The sequence below is a fragment of the Rhyacophila brunnea genome, unplaced genomic scaffold (genome assembly GCF_057557595.1).
Source record: "Rhyacophila brunnea isolate RB1 unplaced genomic scaffold, BYU_Rbru_1.0 scaffold_1, whole genome shotgun sequence".
In the NCBI taxonomy this organism is placed as follows: Eukaryota; Metazoa; Arthropoda; class Insecta; order Trichoptera; family Rhyacophilidae; genus Rhyacophila; species Rhyacophila brunnea.
The window spans coordinates 48,924,964-48,940,981 of NW_028232751.1; the positions used below are offsets into that span (position 1 = coordinate 48,924,964).

General features: G+C 34.4%; 1 protein-coding gene across 1 annotated transcript in view; it reads right to left on the reverse strand.

Moving 5' to 3' along the window:
* Positions 1 to 3,529: 3,529 nt before the first annotated feature.
* Dhc16F (Dynein heavy chain at 16F) overlaps positions 3,530 to 16,018 on the reverse strand; it is a 108,120-nt gene continuing 95,631 nt past the window's right edge. The window contains exons 58-64 of the mRNA XM_085945780.1: positions 14,190 to 14,360; positions 11,207 to 11,326; positions 9,633 to 9,785; positions 8,468 to 8,659; positions 6,158 to 6,160; positions 5,558 to 5,669; positions 3,530 to 3,759 (exon numbers count right to left, since the gene is read on the reverse strand). Coding sequence (XP_085801906.1) covers positions 3,530 to 3,759; positions 5,558 to 5,669; positions 6,158 to 6,160; positions 8,468 to 8,659; positions 9,633 to 9,785; positions 11,207 to 11,326; positions 14,190 to 14,360 — 981 coding nt within the window. The remainder of the gene's footprint in view (positions 3,760 to 5,557; positions 5,670 to 6,157; positions 6,161 to 8,467; positions 8,660 to 9,632; positions 9,786 to 11,206; positions 11,327 to 14,189; positions 14,361 to 16,018) is intronic.

The window sequence follows — 16,018 nt, forward strand, 5'->3', positions numbered from 1 at the left end:
ACGCCGCATTTTTTTTTAAACATAGTTGATCTTTGTCGTCCTAACAGCTGATTGGGATCTGCGCATCTCTTCCATTTCAGAGCACATTCTTGGAAATTCCCAGAGGACGTAGTTTGCATCCTGTAATTCTCCGCTACATGGACATGTTGGTTAGGTGACAAGTACAAACTCAAAAATCCTGGCAGTGAATCCACTGTGTCCGAAATACGGAAATCCGGAAACCGGAAATCCGAAATACATAACATTTAATTGCAGGATATAGATTATTGTGCTTGTTACATTATGAATTTTTACAGTGTTATAAATATATAAAAAGTACAAGTGGCAGTGTGGGGACAGTACCACGTGAATCGATCGTCCGACGGGTTCTGCGGATTTTTTTACAAGTATTGACGACTCGCCTCATATTTGCGAGTGCAAATACACTCATCTAAAAATAGACACAGAGCGCCTCACTTCAGCCAATAAGCAGCGAGTCAGATCATGCGACATAACACATTGCGAATACGAAACAAAATTTGAATATTATCATCACAACACAAACATGGATCCCTCCAAACCAACCCATTCCGCACCACACTCGGTCTTAGTCGAGCATATCATGAGGCCTTACGTTTGGATGTGAAGCATCAGCAGTTTACGCCTGGGAATGTCTCAGCAAATACCCAAGACTGTGATCGCCAGCCACTCAAGTGAGCTTTGACTGAGTTTTCTGAAATACATAATTTAATAAGAAGATTATATGATTATTAAGGATATATTATTATGAAGATTATATAGAAGATTTAATGAGAAGCAACAGCTGGTTGGCCCGACATAAGCATCTCTTTCCTCTCGGACATTCCCATAGGATGTGGTTTCCTTTAGTTCTCCATCATGTTGGCCAGGTAACAAGTCCAAGCTGGTGCCAAAGAGTCAGCTCGTTTTTTAGGAAAATATTTTCGCCGCAGGCCGCAGATTGGTCAATTGTATTATGCATTGCGGCCAGTTTGCAACAGTATTTGAATCTGCAGTTGAAAATGTCCCTATAGCTAAGTCCACATTTAGTCAATTCATCACCCAATTCCTCTTCAACTTTTAAATTCTGGTTTTACACCGAGAAGTTTTCAGAGGAGATGAATCCGTTTTACTGTCTACATTCGTTCAATAAAAACTAATGTCATCGATGACATTTTGGAATTCAAAAAAACATCTTATTTTATTACCAATAATATCTGTACTCGTCGTACTAAGAATCGTCATGCTAAAGCCTTTTCTATTAGTGGCAGAGAGATGAAAGTCCTAGTCCAAGATACGCATAGCAAATGCAAATGCCATATCTACCTTAGAAGCAGAAGGATGCAAATCCAATAATCCACTAAGATAAAATTCTCTCAAACCGTCTGCAATATGTACTAGATGAGAACCAGCCAGGAGAACAAACTTTAGAGGAGGATACAGCACTATGGACCATATCCAAGTCATCAGAGCGGTAACAGGAATACAAGCTGTCCATCCAATCCATGGGTTTTATAGACTATGAGAAAGCGTTTGATTCCATAAAGAAATCTTCAATACTCGATGCACTCAGATATCAAGGAATCCCTGGGAGCTATATAAATATTTTCAATAATATATACAGTAGCGCAACAACATCTCCATAAATCATCGTGCATTTCCTATCAGCAAAGGAGTCCGATAAGGTGATACAATCTCACCTAAACTATTTACAGCTACCCTTGAAGACTTATTCAGGCAACTTGACTGTAATGACAAGGGTCCCCATAAATGGAGACTACGTGAGTCATCTGCGCTTTGCCGATGACAATACATAGTAGTTTGCAAGACTCAAAAGACCTCCAAGGCAGAATGCAGGAACTCGCTGAAGTAAGCAACAAAGTAGGCTTAAAAATAAATGTATCAAAGAAGAAAGTCATGTTCAACTGCTTTGCGGGCCAAAAAGAGATCCTCATCAATGGCATTCAGCTCGAACAGGTGAAAAACTACATCTATCTGGCACAACAAGTGTCTATAGATGGATGTATATTTGATGAAATTCTTTGCACAATAAAGCTAGGCTGGAGTGCTTTTGGCCGCCTGAATAATTTCTTCAAAAAAGACCACCCACTGTGCCTAAAGCGCAAAGTGTTCAACCAGTGTGTGCTTTCCGTAATCACATGCGTGTGAAACATTGACCCTAAGTAAAAGAGAGATCCAGAAACTTAGAGTAGCACAACGTGATATGAAAAGGTGCATGCTGGGCATAGCGTAAAAGGACAAAAAGAGGAATGAGTGGATAAGGGAACAGACAAGGATTTATGATGTGATAGAGTTTGCTAAAAACCTCAAATGGAAATGGGCTGGACATATAGCTCGAAGAAAGAACAATCGTTGGTCAAATTTAGTCATCCATTGGCATGGCCACCATATCCTGAAGCGGGCCCCCAGGCAAGGATCTTTGGTGGGCCCCCTACCTATCACTAACGATAAAGGCAGTGTGACACTCGTCAGTAGCGTTTTCCAAATGGTGTACGCGTTAAAATAAATGTTTATATGTAGTGTTTTTTTGTATACTTTAATACATCCTTTTGAATTGTGGAGTTGTCGAGTATCGATACACAATTAAAAATTGTATCGTACAACCACACTATTTTAAATAACATTATAGAAGGAAAATAGCGCAACGGGCGACTTTTTTTACTATCAGAGAGAATTTGTGATGTTATCTCACTTATCTGGTCGACTCGCCACACCGGGCCCCTCCTGAGCCCAGGCCTCCAAGCTAGAGCCCTATCAGCCCCCCCCCCCTTTGTGGGAGCCATGTCCAGTGGTATCCAAGAGGTACAAAACGTCCGCAAGGTAGACCTAGAGGCCGCTGGATCGATGAAATGATAAAGGTATATGGAAGTACTTGGCAACGCAATGCACAGGAACGAGAGAAGTGGAATCAGCTTGGAGATTAGCGAGGCCTTCATCCAGCAGTGAATAGATTCAGGCTGATGATGATGACATAATAAAATTTAAAAAAAAGTTTTGCTTTGTTACATTTATACCTATATATTTTTTTAAGTTATAAATTGTTTTATTTTGGCTAGGTAAATAAGATACAAATCCACATTAGAGGCAGAAGGATGCAAATCCACACTACGTTTTTTATTTAATTTTTTTTTGATATAAAATTGTATTATATTTATTTCTTTTTTACATATTCTTGAAGTACTTTAATTGAATTAGAATACAAAAAATAATGATCATTCTATGTATATTTTCTTGGAAGTTATGAGTATTCGTTTAAAATAAAAATAGTTTTTTGGCTCTCCTGAACAATTGGGTATTTGGCACTTGCATCCGTCTGCCTCTGAGGTACAGAATTAAAAGTTCGATAAAAAAACAAAACAAAAGCGCATTTTTTTTTTTAATTTCTTTAATAGATTCTGTTGATAATATACGGTATAATAGCCATGCAAAAACATTTAAAAACCAGAATTTGCTTTTTGAAAAAATAACAAATAAATTAATCCGGCCCCGGCTTAATTTTATATAATGTAATTCAATCAGTGATCTGTAAGAGTAGTGCGGTTCCACGCACGATCCAATATTCTTGAGTCTTCATTGAAGGCAATAGAAATGGGACCACAAAATTGGTACTGTGGCCGGTAGTAGATAGCACACCCGCTCTGATAGCTGTTTTGTAAAGCGGGGCGACGTAGCGGGTGTCTTCCTTTGGAAGACTCTTCACAGGTTTCAGCCAGAATACAGGTAGTGGAGGATTTTTTTCGCCTAAAACAAAATTATGTTTGTAACAATCATAGATTAATTAAATAAACAAAAGTACGAGTACGTTCATTATAAATCATCTACCCAGGATTAAAGCGATGGCAGAATGAAACATTTTTATAATTTTGACCATATTCATTGTATATGGTTAAAATTACTCTCTAGGTGGGAAAAGTTGTATGGTTCCACTATATATACGACCTATGGACCCGAAGGATATCTATAATACACCCACGTTTCATCCTGTTACCAAACGATGAAAAATAAACTGAGTCTTCACTCGGGAGCTCAAGATTTCGTAGCTGTATTGGCGCATTGAGGATGCTTGATGAGACACTTTTTTTGCTTGGTATTAAGAATTCCTGTAGACAAGTAAATTTTCAAACATGTGAATTGTTTTAGATAGGTAATATTATCATCCTATCAGTAAAAATAATTAGTATTGGTTCAAAAATGATTTAATATAATGAAAACAAATTTTCAAACAAAATCTGAAGAGTGCTGAAGGAAGGTTATCATTGTTAAATTCTAATGGATTTAAGTTTTGTACTAGGTATTCCATTTAGTTTTATATTTTTTTATTGACTCATAGATAGGTGATAAAGTTTTTACCTACTTTATTGTATTGATTTGTTATATAAGTTAGAGTTATAATTAATTATATTCGATGTCAGTGTATATTAAATATAATTAAAAATATTGCAAATTTTGCCTTTTGGTGAGTGTACATGGTACCCGAAGATGCCGAAAGGCAAAACCAGGGTCGCAAAAAATGACGCAGATATAATGGTAGGTACAAAACTTAAATCCATTTGAATTAAAATTCAAAATCCATCAAGTACCTTCGGTCGATAGTATTTATATTATAATCATTGTTAGTTAGGTACTTAAGATAATCTGGATCTTGCTTCAGAGATTTTTTACAGGATAACCAAAGATGGCTTTACCTGGAAGAAGTTTGATCATGCTATTTTTTCATATGGAAAACGTTAAACACCTCTAATATAATTTAAAATGTAATTTAATACTGTCACTATTTTACGGGGCGAGGAGAAATATGATTTTCTTCTCATCCTTCATACTGTATTTGAATTGAATTTGTCTAACTGTGTAATATCGTATGTTGAATAATTGTATGTTATATGCCGGCTAGACGGCAGCGCCTGTGAGGTATAATAATTATAGCTATAGCGGTGCCGTCCATACAAAATCCCAAATTGCAAGCTTCGTATTTTTCCGCTAAGTGCCTCTTTAAAAAAGGCATAATAAAGGTTTCACCCGTGTAGCCGGAGCATTGGTAGTGAAATACGGTAGCAGCGTGCATGTTTTGTTTATATCTACAGCTATACCGATCCGCCAAAATTTGCTAGTGGAAGATAACCGAAAAAATGGGGAATAGCTATCTATGAAACTTTTATTCATTTCTAAACCGTGTCCGTCGAGGAGACTTTTTGATCAAATCTGAAGACGTATCTGCATATTACGCAAATATGAACAAAGATATCCTAAAATTAACTATTTTCAAAATATTAAAACATGAGAAGATATTACGTTATTTATTTTTAATTTAAGAAAATAACACAACATTCTTTTCCTTCAGGCTATTTTGTTTATATTTTTAATTGTCTGATAAACAGTTGGTATTATATATATATATATATATTTTTAAAATGGGTAGACTGAATTAATTTATTTACACACGAAGACATTAGGTTTGTTTAAATTCTGCATAAAAATACGCATTGTGTCGAACCAAAGATAAGACCGGGTAGGTACATATTTAAAATTTTGTAATCCTTACCTAAATCTGGATCAATCAGGAGCATTCTACTGTAGTCCCACTTTCCTGCGTCGATGAATATACCGTGGATATGTATGCCAATCTCGGGTACTTTCAAGTTTTCAAATACACTCTGCGGAAACATTTTGGATTAAAAATCTAATGTATGATTTGAAATATCATTTTTTCGAGAGTCGAAACCCTGAACGCCCAAAATGCTGAAAGCCGGAATTTTGATAGATGATAAAAGATGATTTGGGCATTTAGGATTTTGGTCTTATTTTTTTTTTTTTTTCCGACCATGTCCGATCCTAATAGGATCATATGGGCCTCCACAGAGGAGAGGTTTGTATTAACAATTTTTTTTTTACGAGAAATGTATGTCAGCCACTTGCTCAACCTATTAGGTACATACCCTGACTCACACACATATTGAAAAACAATATGTGTACTTGCCAGACCCAGGATTCGAACCTGGGACCCACGGCATGATAGTCCAACGCTTATGCCGCGCGGCCACCGTGGGTATTACGGTATTTTAAACCAAATTCATTGTTCGAAATATTTATGTAGAATTTACAATGAAACATTTTACTTTGTGAACAATACATCAAGGTTTACCTCCTATGTACCTGTATCTATTAATTCTTAGCTCTAATAATCGCTCATAATGGTAAGACATTTTGAAGATCGTACGCTTTCATGCGTAAAGACTATGTTTTTTGATTGTTTTACTATATTATTTCGATATATTCACAATATTATAACCACAGAACAGATTAATAAATATAATTCAGATAGGCTATACCACAATACACTACATTTCGAAGAAGGGCTTTGAATGTGTGAGTGTCCTACGAAAACGCATTATAGATGTGCAATCGTGTGTGTTGCAACCTTAAAATAAACCAATATTGAATGATCTTCAGTGCATAAGAGCAGTTGTCAGAACGAAATACAAGCGCATTCTTGATACGCCGTCTTTAAGTTTATTCCATTTTCTTCTACACGCGAGATCGGTTTCCTGTTACTTCACACCCGTTACGTATTTCACTTACCATTAATAATGTGTTCCCTGATTGTACCAACGGTTTATAAATCATATAACTGAATATATCGCTTTTTAAAATCGACGTTTTGATGCAACTCAATACTTTTCAGTCTATCAAAAAATCATATTCGCTCTCGAGATTTTGATATAAAGATATCTACCAAATATCGTCACTGTTCTGGCAGAAGACCCTAATTCGAAAAAATGAAATATTGAGTTAGTACCAAAATGTTACTTATTTCAAACTTTACCATCTGGAAACCTTCTTAATAAATAAAAATTCTTTATTTTAATGTCATCATTTTTACGATTACTTAATAAACTCACATGATAGACCATTATTTCAAACATTTTAACAACTTCAAAGTCAAATTACTAAAAACTAGTATTCTCCAGTTAGTGTGTTCTGCCAGAACAGAGACGATATTCAAAACTACCAATAGTTTACTACCGCGCACAGTATTTTTTCTGGTGCGAAACCGTAAAAAATTGTATCCTATCTCTCCCCATCTCCTTACTATTATAATTCAATAATCACAACGTAATCTAATCACATTTCAATACTAAATATCTTTCATACAATTTGTATCCTATCTGTCTTTACTTTGACATTTATGTGCCGAATATCACTTCAATATAATTTAATTTGAAGTAGTAGGTATTATTCACATTCACATTAAAATTAAATGTGTAATATTATATAGTATAAAAATAATTACAAGATAAAAAGAACTTTTTAAACACAACATTTTTAAATTTTCTGTTGAACCATATAAACTTAACCTGACTAGCTTAAACGATCAAAAAAAATTGTACTTGACATGTCATATTGATTTACATAGTAACGCACGTATATATTAATAATTTAGTTGCTAGGACCCCAGATCCGTAGCAACGAATAATGGTGTCGAAATAACTTTTCATACAAAACAGAATTAACTGAAAATGAATTAAATTCTACTTAAAGATGGCTAAAAGCAGTGGCGGCTCAACCTTAACGGTTCGTAGGGACCATCCCCACATCGTTGTCATGCCAAAAATACACGTCCGAAATTTTTATCATTGTCATAATATAACTACTTAATAATTGCATGATTATATGAACTATTTAATTTATTTTATTCATCTGAACCCATCGCAGTTTTCTAAAGATATTTATTATTATACAAATAAATAAAGCAATGCTTGTAAATTATGTAATATCATAATGATGATGACACGGTGTAAAAATAATTAATTTAATTAAATTCACCCTATTTCACGGTGACAGCAACGTACAAATTAAGAAAGCTATGGCGTCACAAATCTCGTTCTAAAAAGGATGTGAGTGCATTAGCGTTAGTTTACGCATACTGGGGAGCGAATCAAATAATCCCAAGGTTAGTAAAAACGCTCGCTGTATGTCTTCGACTGATACTGGTAAGTCTATAATAATTATTATTATTAATTAAGTTATTATTTAAGCACTCTTTTTAGATGTGATTAAGTAACGACTCATATAATCATATTATGTATTCTTAAAAATTACTCATTTCCTAATTAATAAAATCATATTATTATAAGTAGCTAGGTACATAATGTATAATATGAGAAAGTAGGTAGGTATGTTTATTTAATAATTAACGGCTAAACCCCACCACATAGAAAGTCATCGTGCCGCCGCTGGCTAAAAGTATTAGAAAAATGAATTGGCATCGTGTTCTGATATATTCTAAAAGTTTCAAATGTCTATCTAGTCGGGAAGTTGGTTAAAAATCGATTGCAAGATTTGTACCGGGCAAAGAACCACCGGTCAAATAATAATACGAGCTAAGAAAAACGTTGTAATAACATAAACCATTAGCAAAGTATAATGAATAAAACTCAGTTTGGTTTCTTACATCATATTTCGTCACGATGCTAACCCTTTCTTGGTTAATGCATACTGGCAACGGGATAAAATCAAACGACAATTCATTGATTGATACTTGGTATCGACGAGCATATGCTTGGAGTGTTCCCGTTAGAAGACCTTGTGGGAAAAAGAGCCCCGATATCCAACTGCTTGGTGGTGCACCAATTTCCATCCAACGCTGAAAAATAAGATGAACGTTAAAACAAACTATGGCCATAGGTCCGGTCCACTGGGTAAAATTTACGTGTGATTTTTCAATCAATACAATGTTAATCCTGATTACTTATATTTATTTCTTCGATTTGAGCATTTAGTTTAAAAATTTATACTGTGTGCGTAAAATGGATATACACAATATGTATATAATCAATAATATAGTATGTTAATTAAGATACTCGTACTATATTTTTGTTATTGTATTAATTTTTGGGCTGCCACTGTACTATATTCTCCCTTGACTCCGTGCAAAGATCATTCTCAAGCAATATTGTTCTCAAGAGAATGGAGTAAAAGAAAGCGGACTTCTAAGCCGGGATCTTTGACACGGCTGCCTACCTATCGCTGTTATTCCGTGAGGGGAAATAAAGGGTATTATTTCATCTACTTTTAGCGTGTTAAATTCCCTGAATTACTCTTCAATTGTCGGCACTCGGGATCATGAAGCACTTGTCGTAACCCCCTTTTAAAGTAACCAAGTAACCTGTAACCCCTCGCCATATATGCATACAATATGCGTTTTCATTAGAGTGAGAAAACGCACTAAAAATAATTATAAGTGGATTGTAAGTTAATCAAATTAACGAATTTTTTTTTCATGTGCTTGCTTTGGGAACAAACGTTTTTGTAAATTCTGCGATATTAAGACATTTTAATTGCCAACTATTCCCACACCCCTCGTCTTCACGAACTATTATATTATTATAATACTTATATTAAATCAATGCTCACTTACAATTTTGTGCGCCCCGTAAACATTGAATTCATGTTATTATTCTAATTATATTTCTTATACGAGATGGGGTTTGCAGACGTTTGAAAAATAATAATAATTCACTACCACATTCGATGGAGGTCAAGCATCCCTCAAAATTGGGATCATCCAATAAAATTCATACCAGAAAAAGATAATATTAATGAATTAATTAACTTACTGAAACAAAGTTAATCCTTAGTACTAAATCGTGTACCCAGCTTCCTAATGTCTTAATTGAATTGTATGATTTAGCCGTCCACGATTTGGGGACACGATTATCAATGAACGCTTTAAATACTTCTTCTAATTCTTCAGACATGACCACCAGCCCCTGAGGATGAAATAATTATTTAGTATATGGTATAAATTCAATATCACCCTAGTTTTTTTTTCAACAAAGTTTTTTTTAACTTCTACAATTTTTGAACTAAGTATTGGAACGTTTCAAAGGAAGATGATAAAAAAATATAAATCAATGGGTCAGTAAGGAAATAATGAGTTGATTTTGGTGGAGTTTGTAGTAGATATGGCCCATAGTAAAAGTTTGGAAATGCTAAACTGACACAAGTCACATCTGCTGGAGACAGAGTGTAGAAATCATACCAGGAAACCATTCCGAATCACCAGTGATGTCTGCAGCAGTTATCCACCGACTACCGGAGCAGTTTGTGACCCTAGTGTAGCAATATACTCTGACGCAGAGAGTAACAAGATGATTTTTGCAAGAATCATTTATGTGGAGTGCTGAATCACGCTCCCCCTTTGGAACCATTTAACATACTTGTAAAACCCTCACTTCTGGATATCCCATGAGCAATCGACATTTCCAAGTTCCTGCCAATGTATACCGAGATAAAATCGGAAGGAAGACGGCATACTTATCGAATTCTTCAGTTAGTGCAATCCTGCATCCACTGCGTTGATGTGTTCAAAGACGTGGGAAGAAACGCGCTTTCAAAAAGATTGGATTAACAGTGAAGTGATCACACTTTACAAAACAGATCACTCTCTTAGCTACAACAATTAAGTTACCGAGGCATCACGCTACTTCTTGAGAGATGTTAGCATACATTCTCTTAATGAGAATAAGGTACCCAACAATGCACATTCTTAAGAAAATCTAGGTCGGTTGATACTGTTACAGAATAATCAAGGGTCATGACCGGACTCAAACAGGGTTATGTATTTGCTCCATTTTCTTTACCATTCTTTTCGACCTCATACTTTGAAAGTGAATATCACCCGACTCACCAATTCAACAATTTGTCTCACCTAACGTCTAACGTTTAAGAACTTTTTATGCAATATCACTTATTCTGATTCTGATTGGGACGGGCAAAATATTGAGAGTATGGATATCAAAAACATGGGTTGGCTCGGAGAGCGGGGAAAATTAGTCGATTTCTCATAATCTTTTAATTTCAAATCTGTAAGAAATATTTTATTTACGTACATCGAAATGACTTACGATGTCCATGACATTAAATTTAGTGTATTTCTCTCTATAGTCGTTCTATAGTAGTTTTTGGTCGACAGGGGATCTATTTTAGTCAAAAATTATGGTCACTTTTGAAAAATTTAATACGTACCTACTTGGCATACAATGATAACAACTCGAAAATATTTTTGGCCGCCCTCTTAATTCAGCCGCCCTCATGCAATGCACGTTTCGCCCGTATGACTCTGATTATACTTAGATTATAGTCACTATAGTTTATAAAAAAGCTACGTTCAATAAGTGTCATATAATACCTTAATTGCCATTTCAAGTTCATTTATTGAAGTGTGTATGAATTTCAGCAATTTGTTGAATCTATTTATCTCCTGTATTAGGACAGTTGTCAGCGAATTAACACGTCCCATTGAGTCTTTCTGAAATAATTATAATGGCAATGTTAATTATCAACGATATATCAATCATCATCGTTATCACATCGGAGCAGGCTTGATGTCCTCCGCTGGCAAACCATTGTATCCATCGCGTTAGCGTCATCAGCCAATCTAAGCATCGGACTTCCGTCTCATCGTCGCTCTTTAGGACCCGAAGCGGTAAAGTTACAATTAATTGGTACTGCAGATCGTCAAAAATAACTTCGAAAACGACTCAAAATTATTATCATTAAGTCTAATAAAAATAATTACGAATGATAAACACGATTCGAATGGTCTTCTGAGACCTAAAAACAAAGGACAAACTAACACGGCACACTACAACCCAGAAATAAGTAGGTTGGTTGTATAAAGTTTTTAAATTTGGGAACTACTGTTAGGAATCGTGATTATTATTGATATCTAAAATATGTTGTCCAACATACGTTCATTTTGATTTTGATTTCAGTCCGTCTTTCAAGTTTTTTTGACGAGCTCTTTTATTACTTTATGGCGATATAATTTTTCCATGTTGTTCAAGATTTTACCTGTCCATCAGTCAAATCGTCACGAGAGATGATTTTATTTCAAAATATACGACCTTTTCTTGCACATACCTATCTATAACTAAATTAAACATGTTCGTACGAAAAATATTGTTTCAGACTCAAGTATTTGCGTTTATTTAGTACATTGGTTTGAATTAAATTTTATTTAACTATAAACAGTTTAAAAACTTATTCAAAAATATTTTAAGGCGCAGAAATATTTTTTCTGGAAATAAACGGTGTCAAAAATAAATACATAATAATGATTTAATAAATAAATATATGAAACCATAACCTGCTAAGCATAAACACTATCGTCTCAATCATTAAGATTAGTTATTGTAGACCATTCATAGGATGTGCGTATAGCCCAAAACAGCTGTAATTAACTGGAATATCGTAGAATTAATAAAAAATAGTTTCAAACCATTAGGATGTAATTATTTTATTTAACCAATTGGATTGAGCAAAACAACAGTAAAGTTTATGCTCAGTTTTAAATTATTTTTCTTTTTCGTAACTATGGAGTAGTGATTCCAATCCCAGGATCCAGAACTATTTTCGATACCTATGAATCCCGGGATTGGTAAACATAGTCCCGAAACTTTCGGGATTGAGTTTTTTTTTATCAATTTTTATGGAAAATAAAATAAAAACGAAAATATAACTTAAAATTAGAAATTAGAAATAAACTGAGTTTTGAATGAAGTTTGATTTATTACCCATGTGTAATCACATAAATTAATAAAAATGAGAAAGATTGGAAAAAAAACAATGCTTCGCACTTTCAACAAAGCGATTCCACCATGTTTTTTAATGCATTTGTTATTTTTTTTAATTTTAATTGAACTTGCATTTGTTATCGTTTCATAAATAAATAAAACTGTTTTACTTTCACATTATTATTTATACATATTACAATATTATTTTCTCCATTAAACCTATGTATTTCCGAGATTGAACGTACACAATATTAACAATAAATGTCTTAAATAGTATAAATTATACTAAATTTATTTTTGACCGATTTTATCAACGTTATTTGTATATATAGAAATTTTATATTAACTATTGAAAAAATGCCAATCCCGGGATCGTGAAATCGTAATCCCGAATTCTCGGGATCAAGATTTTGGCTCGGGATTGGATTCACTATTATGGAGTGTTTCAAATCAATTAACATTCAATATTATACTGATGTCTAATGTACTTTACCTAATTTAGTTTAAATACATTGTCTATAATGTACGTAAGTATTGATACCGGGGGGAAAAGAAGAAGAACTCACATGTCTTCTGGGTAGATGTCCTGATCCGGTATCACTTCGGGTTGCAGGTCATGTGTGGACATCAGGATCCATAATTCAAGATAAAACACGTCTTTAATTTGACAGTCCCACGTGGAACTACATTTATTTAAGCTAGGGCATAGGCAATCATTGATAATATTACATCATTTTTACATCTAAAGAGGTCTTAAATTAGTTACCGCACTGTCTTTATATTAGGGGTCGGTTTATCATTATTATCCCGCGCACTAAGCACTGATTCACTTCTTCGCTCACTAGGGAATTGATTAACTTTCGTTGGGTTTTTGCGCGAGTCACCGATTGGTATTACAACGATTACGGGTTATTAACGATCGATTTAAAAATGGGCCGGGAGCGTCATTAATTGCGCGGGAGCACGCCCCTCCGGCGTGAAACTTATTTCGTGTTATCGCTTTGGTAGGTAGGTCCGGACTGTCCTTATTTCAAAAATCATCTTTTAATTTTTGGCGGGGTCCATCCTACGGAGGGGAAGAGAAAGGGCAGGTCACCGACTAACGGGACAAACATTTCGGACGGGCCGCTACGGGCCGCTTCTACCCTCGAGCCGGGTAATAAAAATGCATCTTTGTGAATGACCGTTTACGAAATGTTATTTGTAATATTTTCGTGTAAGTCAGAGGTTCTAAACATTCTACAGGGAAGTCGGATATATTTTTTTGTTAAATTGCTGATCTAGAATTTGAAACTGTCGCGCCGGGGTCTTTTCTTTTTTTGTCTGGTGACAGTATCTATACTATACGCGAACACTATAGTAATAGTTTTTGGGAAGTACCGGAGTAAATAGATTTTGAAAAATATTTAAATGGTTTTACTGTCTGGTTTATCATTGCCTTAAAATATATTATATAATACTTAATCCGTGATACAGAAAGATTCAGTCACTCGGAATTTTCAGGGGATTTGAGGCCCGCATCTGTCAAAAGTTTCATGAGTGTGCTTTCCGCATCTCTGTGATAAATTTTTGATTAAGAGAAGTTAATAAGTTCACCTCCATGTGATTCGACTGCATTACATCAGTGTTGATTTGTACAGCAATCTTAGTTTTCATGCGTTGCGTCAATTCTAGTACGATTTCATCAGGTGAAATTATTCCCATTTCTCTGGAGTCCAACGATTGACATTTCAATATACTGTTTACAAACTGTCTGGTTTCTTCATTCTGTTATTGAAAATAAAACTATATTATTATTAGTCTTGACCAGTCTAGACCAAAAACAGCTATAAATGCACGTGAACAATGTTTTCTGTACTGCGGCGGAGAACAAAAAAATAACAGTGATATTTATTTATATAAGAACATTTAAAATGTTCGGAAATAGCATTTTTATACAACTTTCAACGATTTTAAACAATTTTTATTTGTATACCAAAGATTTATCTTTTCCTGGACTAGACATTACCTTCAAGTACATTTTATATCATATTGTTTGATTAAATTAATCTTTTTATAATATATAATCACTAAAGACGATACAGGCAAAGGACCACATAGAATAATATACAGTTTGAGTAGACATGCGACATTCATGTGTGACTGATTAAAACTACATGAGTCATAGCCTGCCAGTTTGTCAATAATGCACCACCTTATCTACGCGAATGCATCATGACTGACTTGTAGCTTTATTGATAAAAAGCTACTTTTCCATAGTCAGAGTCAGAGACTGCCTGTGAAACAGTTACTAGCTTTTATGCGAATGCAACATACAGTTTCATGACGCCATAAGAAAGTTTTTACGATTCATGACTGTTTCTTCTATAATAGTGAGATGTCATAAATGATGAAAATTAAAAAAAAACTTACGTATTAAAATGGTATTGTGCCATACGTTCATGTTTCCAATAGACCCAAATACCTAATGACTCAAATGAACTAATAAGTCAAAATGAATCAATACGTCCAATTGAACGAAATTCTTCGAGTCACTGCTGAGTGACTCGATTCCCATGGCTTCTTTTAAGGTGCAAAACGCTAGGTGGTATGGACTATTATTGTACAAATCGTCACAAAATAGTACACGAACAATTATACCTGACTATTGGAAAAGTATAAAGTTCTGGCGAATTACCGCTTTAAGCGGTATGCTGGCGGTTAATTAATGCGACCCGTAATTATACACGAAACACCAAAAAACAGCTGAGCTTATAGATGTTGCCGTACCACTGAACAATAGAATTGTTAAAATCTGAAATGAAGATCATAAATAAACACATAAACTAGCGAGTGAAAAATTGTGGTACCCTAAAAATGAATAGGTATAATTATAAGACCACTAAGTACTAACTTTTGCCAATTGCATACTTCCAAAAACTGTAAAGAAACAATTGGAGTAGCTGGGATTTGCTCATCGCTTGGGAGGAATTCAAAAAGCTTACTGGATTCATGGCATAATTCGTACATGGCAGAGGGGAAGGATGGAGGTAGGCTATTAATATCTGATATACATAGTGCACACTAATTTTTGTCAGTCACACGTATTTGTTTTCGTTGAACTAAGACTAGATACTAATAATTGCAGATAGTGTTAGTTAGTTTTTAAAAATCAATTAAACCCTGCCTAAACCAACCCATAATAATAATTTTGGTATGCTATGGGCGATCAGACAAAAACACTCTTTTTCATTCATAATTATTTGTTTTCCTTAAATTAAAAATACATAATATTACATATTTTAATGGTGATGGTTAGTTTTTTAAAATTCATTAAGCCTTGCCTAAACCAAATCATAATAAATAAAAAATATTCTTCTATCTATAAAATATCCAAAATTATGTATGATTTAATATCATAATTTATTATGACTTGGTTGACGCAG